Source organism: Mandrillus leucophaeus, unplaced genomic scaffold (genome assembly GCF_000951045.1).
Source record: "Mandrillus leucophaeus isolate KB7577 unplaced genomic scaffold, Mleu.le_1.0 Scaffold19, whole genome shotgun sequence".
Lineage (NCBI taxonomy): Eukaryota > Metazoa > Chordata > Mammalia > Primates > Cercopithecidae > Mandrillus > Mandrillus leucophaeus.
Window position 1 is genome coordinate 570,647 of NW_012101920.1, and position 9,177 is coordinate 579,823.

Consider the following 9,177-nt stretch of genomic DNA (forward strand, 5'->3'; position numbering starts at 1 on the left):
TTTTTTTTTTTTGGCCCCAAACGGTAGAGTGCAAAATGCTAATATGACAGTGTGATGGCACTGGCGGTCACTCTGCTGGGTGGTCACTCACTCACTCGGCCACACAGCAGACAGACTGGCATGCTGCCACTCAACTGGAATTTAATCAGCAGCCGTGCACGCCGGACGCTGCATGGCCCTGAGCACCAGGGAGCCCAGTGGAGTCAGGGGAGTCATCGGTACAGTAAAGGCAAATGCTACACAAGACACCTTCCAAAATCAGGGCTGGAGGGCCAGGTACAGTGGCTCACACCTGTAATCCTAGCACTTCGGAGGCCGAGATGGACAGATCACCGGAGGTCAGGAGTTCAAGATCAGCCTGGCCAACATGGTGACACCCTCTATCTACAAAAATATAAAAATTAGCCGGGCGTGGTGGTACGTGCCTGTAATCCCAGCTACTAGGGAAGCTGAGGCACAAGAATTGCTTGAATCCAGGAGGCAGAGGTTGCAGTTAACCAAGATCGTGCCACTGCATTCCAGCCTGGGCGACAGAGCAAGACTCCGTCTCAAAAAAAAAAAAAAAATCAGGGTTGGAGGGGCAGAAACAGTGGCTGTGGCCCATTGCAGATAAGGCACTCCTGGTCTCCTCTGCTGCTCCTCCCGCCCTTTCCCTCTCTGATCTCCCTGCACTGCTAAGGAATAACTGGCATCGCTCCGGAGTGCCCTTCCCTGCGGCCAGCCCACCCTACCTTGATGCCAGCATTCCTCAGGGTCTCCAGCGTGGGCCGCACGTCTGCCTGCAGCTGGTCCTCCACACCCGTCAGACACAGTAGTTCCATCTCCATCTCCAGGCTTTCGATCACCGTGGCCACTTTGAGGGAGCGGTCGTGCACACTCAGCTTGGCCTGGACGTAGCGGGCCTGGGACACATCGGCAGATGCAGTCACTGCTTAGGGCGAGGAGAGGCCAGGCTGACTGGCCAGTGCCAAGAGTGCAAGGGCCGCGCCCGATCCCCGCCACACAAGGTGGGGACCCTAGCAGGTGAGCTGCACCCCACTGGGGTGACACAGGCTTCCGGCTTCTTCACAAGTCCTCCATGTAGACACTGCACAGACCTGAGGCCCACCCTACACACTACACTTACCTGCTGGGAGACTTCCAGCAAGTCACTTAACCTCTCTGAGCCATGGCCACGAAATGGCAATAACAGCACCAACCTCACTGGATTGTCTCAGGGACGGGCACAGCCAAGATCTCAAAAAAACAGTAAGTTCTCCCATACACAACATGCACTTTGTAAACCAAACTGTGAGTCACCAGGTTTTCTAAAGACCAAGTCGAGTTTCTGAAGACCATCAACCCAAACTTCCTCTTCTTGTCTTTATCATGTTAGCAAAAACCTGGAGGAAAACCAGTCATCTCCTAACAGGCCTGCTCAAAGCACTTGCTTTTAAAATTAAAAGGCAGGTAGCATTCATCAGGGCTAGAACGCTTGTTAAATAATGGCTTACAAAGAACTCAAATACATTAGAGAGATCCAGGCAGTTTCTCCATGTGGAGCAGGGCAGGGCCCCAGGAAGCACGTCCCACCTCCCTCCCTTGCATTCCTGCCCGCTGGCTTTAGGCCAGGCACCAGAGACACGCAGTGAACAAGACAAGGACCTTCCCCTCAGGAAACACACAATCTATGGGATGGGATGACAATAAATAAGTCAATAATCTGGTTCAACCCCAACATTTTTACAGCTTAAAGAAATTAGGGAGGTCGGGTGTGGTGGCTCACGCCTGTAATCCCAGCACTCTGGAAGGCCAAGGTGGGCAGATCACCTGGGGTCAGGAGTTTGAGACCAGCCTGGCCAACATGGCAAAACCCTGTTTCTACTAAAAATACAAAAATCAGCCAGGCGTGGTAGCACATGTCTGTAATCCCAACTACTTGGGGGGTTGAGGGAGGAGAATCACTTGAACCCGGGAGGCAGAGGTTGCAGTGAGCAGAGATCATGCCATTGGTACTACAGTTTGGGCAACAAGAGTAAAACTCTGTCTCAAAAACAAAAAACAAAAAAAAAAAAAAAGGAAAGAAAGAAAAAGAAATTAGGGAGCCGAACCAGGTGCGGTAGCTCACACTTGTAATCCCAGCTACAAGGAGGTTGAGGCAGGAGGATGGCTTGAGGCCAGGAGTTTGAGACCAGCCTGGGCGGCATAGCGAGACCCCCGTCTCAAAATAAATGTGCAAAAAAAAGAGAAAAGAAATTAGGGCTCAAAGAGAATGATTTATGCCACATTTTCCTGAAGGCATACCATGTGCCAAGGATTATTTTTAACTATCAAGGATACAAGAATAAACCAGGTCAGGCGCAGTGGCTCACGCCTATAATCCCTGCATTTTGGGAGGCCCAGGCGGGTGGATCACCTGAGGTCAGGAGTTCGAGAACAGCCTGGCCAACATGGTGAAACCCTGTCTCTACTAAAAATACAAAAATTAGCTGGGCATGCTGGTGGGCACCTGTAATCCCAGCTACTTGGGAGGCTGAGGCAGAAGGATCCCTTGAACCTGGGAGGTGGAAGTTGCAGTGAGCCAAGATTACACCACTGCACTCCAGCCTGGGCAACAAGAGTGAAACACTGTCTCAAAAAAAAAAAAAGAAGAAGAAGAAGAAGAACAAACCAAACTTGTAAAGTCCCTGCTCTCAAAAATATTTCATTCCGGAAAAGAGATGGATAAGATCAGTGTTAAATATATATATGTGTGTGTGTGTGTGTGTATATATATATATATGAACAGGGTCAAGTTTATATTTTTCTGGCCTCTCCAGATTCAACTCCTAGACATATTTTTTGGCCCCAAATGGTAGCACACAATGATAGTGACAAGTGCAATGAAGAAAGTGAAATGGTGTGATGGATGGAAAGTGAGCGGCCGGGTGCGGTGGCTCAAGCCTGTAATCCCAGCACTTTGGGAGGCCGAGACGGGCGGATCACGAGGTCAGGAGATCAAGACCATCCTGGCTAACATGGTGAGACCCCGTCTCTACTAAAAAATCCAAAAATTAGCCGGGCGAGGTGGCGGGCGCCTATAGTCCCAGCTACTCGGGAGGCTGAGGCAGGAGAATGGTGTGAATCCGGGAGGTGGAGCTTGCAGTGAGCCAAGATCGCGCCACTGCACTCCAGCCTGGGCGACAGAGCGAGACTCCGTCTCAAAAAAAAAAAAACAGAAAGTGCGAAGGAGCCTTACACAGGTGGTCCCAGCAAGACTTCTTGGAGGACACGGCTTTTGAACTGAGACCCAAAAGAAGCAAGGGAATGGGCCATGGGGCTCTGTGGGTGAAGAGAGTTCCAGGCAGACAGAACAGCAAGTACATAGGCCCTGCAACTACAGTGAACCCAGTGTGCCCAGCAACGACATCAGAATGGCGCGCACAGAATGAGGGATGGTGGAGGGAGTGACTGGGAGGCAGGCATGGCTACAAAGGCAATGGAAAGGTTCCAAAACAACTTACTTCGAAGTCCTGATACTGCTCCTCCGCGAGAGACTTCTTTGCCACCACAAGCACCCGCAGCCCTTCTCGGGCCATGTTGCCACACTGAAAAATAGAGCACGGTCAGAGTGGGAGTGGTGCCGAGAGCTCCTGACTTCACTGGGAGGAGGAGGTTGCAGTGAGGAACCACTGCCCAAGTGGACGTGCCCCTCCCACAGGGACAGGGAAAATGGCAAATCAGAAAGTTGCTTTCCCCTACAGCAATCCTCCCTGGACCAAATCTTCTACAGGGGAGGTTGCAGAGAGGCAGCCGGTGGGCCAAACACAGCCCACACACAGATTGTCTTTGACTAGCACATGTATGTTTCCAGAGTCAACGTTCTATGGTCTCACACACTAATCTGGATTGCTGAATGGGTGGGAAAACTGAGCATCTGACAAAACCAGGTCCATTTTCCCAAATCACCACAATCAATGATGGCTGAGGAGCGGTGGCCTCCGCGTGTTCCCAGGACGCGGAGGTGTCAAGTGAAGAACACTTCAGCACGTTTTACACGCAAAGTGCAACTCTGCTCAAAATCACAACCCGCTTGTTCATTTGCATTCACTGCCAGGCCCCTGTAGACGTTTGAGTTTGCAACCCTCAAGCTGAGAATCTAATGCAAAATGTAAATTCCCCACCTAGAGCTAAGAGATGGGACAAAAGTGGCCCGAAAAGCCTGAGCACTGCTTCCCTCCTGCTGCTGGCCAACTGTCCATGTCACAAACCGGGTTGGGCAGCCCCTGATGGGGCCCCCACAGACCCCATCTCCTGGAACTCACATTCTGTTATAATTGCCCACCCTTTGAGTGTGTGCTGGCCCTAGTGACTTGTCCCTAACAAACAGGATGGGCGAGAGTGAGGGGATGTCACATCTGAGATCAGGTTAATAAAGATAGTGACTTCCATCTTGTTTGCCCTCTCTTGTTCCTTAACCTGCTCTCTTTGATGAAGCCAGTTGCCAGTCTATGAGTGGCCCTATGGGAGAGGCCCACCTGCAAGGATAGAGAGCAGCCTCTGGCCAACAGTCGGCAAGAACCGAGACCCTTAGTTCAACAGTCCAAAAGGAGCTGAATGCAGCCCACAACCACTGAGCTTGCTCACAAGTGGATCCTTCCCCAGTCAAGTCTTGAGATGAGACCACAGCCCCAGCCAACCAACATCTGAATTACAGCCAGTGGGAGGCCCTGAAGCAGAGGATGCAGTTCAGCCACACCAGGATCCCTGACTGACAGAAACCATTATATATCAATTGGGTGCTGCTTTAAACAGCTACATTTCAGGGTGGTTTGTTACACAGCCACCAATAACAAATACAGAGACCCACCTTACCACGCAAGGGGCTGCCTCTGCAGAATGTGCTTCCAAGGCCTGGTTTAACTTCCTGCATCACACTTACCTCTTCCTCCAACCAGTCGTTATACTGCACAATGCCAGCCATGACCACATCTGCTCCCTTCATGTAAAACGTAATTTCTCCAGTTGATTCATCCTAGAGAGGGAGGCCGGAAGGAATGAGAAACTGAAAGGAACACCCTCTTTCGGCTGCAAACCTGCTTCCCATGACAGACAGTATATAAAGTGCACTTAACAGACACCAATGCTTTTTCACTTGGCTGAAGATGAAAAGCAAGAAGGGGCTTCATTTAGGGGCAAAGGCTACAGAAAGTAAAAGGAAAACTCGAAGCATTTGGAAGATTATTCAATGATGAAAACAAGATCAAATGGATTTCAGACCTTTGTTTTGAAAGTTATTACTATTTCAACTGGAATAAACTCGCATGCTATGATTTTTGATTTACACTTGGAACTGCAGATATCATCAAACTGTGGTCCACCAAAAGAACAGGGAAGATAAGGACTAGAACAGGGAGTCTCAACCTCGTCACTGTACACATTTGGGGCGGGATAAGTCTTTGCTCTGCGGGGCCCCTCCTGTGCACTGTACAATGTTGAGCAGCAGCCCTGGCCCCTACGCACCAGATGCCAGTCATACTCTCCATGGTGACAACCAGAATGTCTCCAGACTTTAGCAAACGTCTCCTGGGGGCAAACTGGCTGTCTCAGCTGAGAATAATTCCAGATCCCTAAGTCTGAGGACCTGCCTAGAGATCCAATTACCCAGAGTTTCAGTTCACCCTGACCAGATTTTCTGGGTAGTGGGTAGCACCATGGCACAGGCATCAAATGCTTGGGCCAAGTACCAGTTCCTAGTTGTGCGCAGCTGGACAAGCTACTCCTCTTCCCTAAACCTCAGTTTTCTCATCTGTAAAACAGAAATCAAGCATGTAGCACAGAGACTGATGCACAAAAAGGGCCCCTCAGTGGTATAACTGCTGCTGGGATGAGAGTAACTTCCCAAGTCCCCCAGCCATACTGTACATAGACAGCAAGGCTCAGCCCAGTACTCTCAACAGGGCAATGTGGCCCTCCAGAAGACATGTGGCAATGTCTGGTGACACTCTAGGTGTCAACGCAGGTGATGTCCTACTAGCATCTGACGGGTGGAGGTCGGGATGCTGCTCACCCTCCTGCATCACACAGGACGCCCCCAACCACCACCAGGAATTCCTCCAACCCTAAAAGTCAACAGTGCTGAGACTGAGAAGTCCTGGCTTTGAGGAATGATGGCGCAGCCACAGATCCTTCTCCCATTTCCCCCTAATGATTTGCGTCGCTGGGAGGTGGGAGGCAGCAAAGACAGGCAGGAAAATTCAGCGTGGCCATCAATACCTTGTGCCTAAATTTTGCTACTCCAGGAAGCCCAGAATAAATGCCCGTAAAGTCTTCACTGAATATGGAACCATGGAGACAAAAGTGACTGCATCTCAAGCCTGGTATGGTGGCTCACACCTGTAATCCCAGCACTTTGGGAGGCTCAGGTGGGTGGATCACCTGAGGTCAGGAGTTCGAGACCAGCCTAGCCAACATGGTGAGACCCTGTCTCTACTAAAAATACAAAATTAGCTGGGCGTGGTGGTGCATGCCTGTAATCCCAGCTACTCAGGAGGCAAGGCTGGAGAATCACTTAAACCTGGGAGGCGGAGGTTGCAGTGAGCTAAGATTGCACCATTGCACTCCAACCTGGGCAACAAAAGTGAAACTCCATCTCAAAAAAAAAGTGACTACATCTTTCTCAGATGCAAATGCGCCATGCTGGCTTCTGATTAGCCCAGTCCCATGAACACCCCCGATTCCTACTTAATTCACCGTCCTTCACGTAAGAACGTGTCAACCTTGATGTTATCACACAAATTACAGGTGATGACACACACAGCCTTCTTGCCTCTCCTGGAAGGTGCCTGCAATTGTCCTGCTGGGGCACGCGGACTCTTTCCCTGTGGTATCAGCCCTGGGTCTAGGGAGTAACAGTGTGGAGATGCACCCGTTTTGCTGCCACCCAAAACTACACTTCTGTCTGTTCAGCTCCCCCAAAAACCACGCTTCTATCTGTAAGTTTCCCCAATAAAACACCCTTTAACAACAAACTGGATTTGTCTGCCTTGTTCTTTGGTTTCGGGCTCCTTCGGGGGCCACTTTGCCTATACAGCCCTTTCATGGAACAGAAATACCCAAAATCAGATTAGTGGTAGAGTTTCCTCTTTTATTATAACTTTCAAATGCCCCTTAATCACCGACAATCTTGTAGAACAACATGCTGACTCATAAAAGCACCCCCAGGCCAAGACAGGCACCCGCGTTGAAAAGCGTTCAACTGCACACTTCATCTTTGATAGACTGCAGCTATGCCTGCTCTTGACGCAGGCCAAAGAGAGCTGTGGGGTCTGCACATTAAAGCATCAGAGGTTTTATTTTTTCCTTCCCCCTCCACAACCAAAGGGTGCTCAACAACATGGCTGTAGGAAATGATGCTCCCAGCCCAGCTTCCTCACTATGAAAAGGGCTCGAGCGAGTTCAGAAGTTCTGTCCAATATAAATACCGCATCGACGATCTCCTCCCATGAGTCACTTCCTCCCACGGAGTTCATCACAAGTTTACTTCGTTCTCATATTATGGCAAGATTACGCCATAAATTTACAGAGATCGGCCGGCTGTGTGGCATTGTTTGGGGGCCTCATCTTTTCCCACTGTGGTCGGCATCTGGCACCTGCTCAAAGGCCTCTTTTAGTCCAGCAGTGACAGTGCTATGATGATCTACAGCCACGATCCAAACCCGTGGCTCCACGTGGGAAGGGGGAGAAGGCATCGGAACATCTTGTACGCCACGAAAACAAAGCAGGGACACAACCTTCCTGCAAAAAGACAGCACACGAGTCCTTCTCCAACCTTGCCTGATTTCTTAAGAGACAAAGATTCACACAAGGAAATGGCCTTGTTTTGTGGGTGCAAGAAGGTGCCATCTTGCACTGTGCGTGTGCTCACATGTGTTTTAAAAAGAGACCGGGGAGACCCAAATTGGGGCTGTCCACAGTCACTAAACCAAGTTGAAAGAAGTTTTCTTTTTTTTTCTTATTCTTATTTTTTTCTTTTTATTTTTTTGAGACAAGGTCTTGCTGTGTTGCCCAGGCTAGAGTGCAACAGCACAATCATGGCTCACTACCACCTCAACCTCCTGGACTCAAGTGACCTCAACCTGGACCTCCTGACCTCAACTTTCCTAGCAGTTAGGACTACAGGCATGCACCACCATGCCCAGCTAATTGTTTTGCTTTTTGCAATGATGCCCAGGCTGGACGGAAACTCCTGGGCTCAAGTGATCCTCCTGCCTTGGCCTCCCAAAGTATTACAGGCAAGAGCCACCGTGCCAAGCCTAGGAGAAGTTTTATAACTGAACTAAAACTTCCTCACACCACGTACTTGGACAGTCATTTGCACACAGCATTTGGGTTATATGAACACATCACAACAGGGTTTCTCAGGCCCTTCCGCACGGTGGGGGCTGTCCTGTGCATTGCAGGATGCTGGGCGGCATCCCTGCTCTCAACCTATGAGATGCCAGCAGCACTCCCAGCCTCTGGTTGTGACAACCACAAATGCTGCCAGACACTCTCGAATGCCCCCAGGATGAGAATCACCACGTTAGAGGAGTGTGGTGAGGTTTGTGCCAAGGGGAGAACTAGTCCAAAAGCCCCAGAGGCCCAGTTCCACCCACCCAACCAAAGATAAAGAGACAGGTCAGAAAATGAGAAAAAACAGCAAAATAATACTTATTTCATTAAAGACAACCTCACCAAGATGGACATTCACAGCACTATTTTTAGTAGTCAAAACTGAGAAACAGGCTAGGCGCAGTGGCTCACACCTGCAATTCCAGCACTTTGGAAGGCCAAGGCTGGTGGATCTACCTGAGGTCAGGAGTTCGAGATCTGCCTGCCCAACATGATGAAACCCCGTCTCTACTAAAAAATGCAAAAATTAGCCAGGGGTGGTGGCACACAACTGTAATCCCAGCTACTCAGGAGGCTGAGGCAGGAGAATCACTTGAACCCAGGAGGCAGAGGTTGCAGTGAGCCAAGACTGCGCCACTGCACTCCAGACTGGATGACAGAGTGAGACTCCGTCTCGAGGAAGAGAGAAGAAAAAAAGGGAGGGAGAAAAAGAAAGAAAAGAAAAGAAAAGAAAAGAAAAGAAAAGAAAGAAGAAAGAAAGAAAGAAAGAAAGAAAGAAAGAAAGAAAGAAAGAAAGAAAGAAAGAAAGAAAGAAAGAAAGAAAGA

At 49.7% G+C, this 9,177-nt stretch overlaps 1 protein-coding gene across 1 annotated transcript in view; it reads right to left on the reverse strand.

Annotated features, from left to right (window-relative positions):
* ATP9A (ATPase, class II, type 9A) overlaps positions 1-9,177 on the reverse strand; it is a 141,942-nt gene that overhangs the window by 29,255 nt on the left and 103,510 nt on the right. The window contains exons 14-16 of the mRNA XM_011978174.1: positions 4,901-4,993; positions 3,483-3,566; positions 732-902 (exon numbers count right to left, since the gene is read on the reverse strand). Coding sequence (XP_011833564.1) covers positions 732-902; positions 3,483-3,566; positions 4,901-4,993 — 348 coding nt within the window. The remainder of the gene's footprint in view (positions 1-731; positions 903-3,482; positions 3,567-4,900; positions 4,994-9,177) is intronic.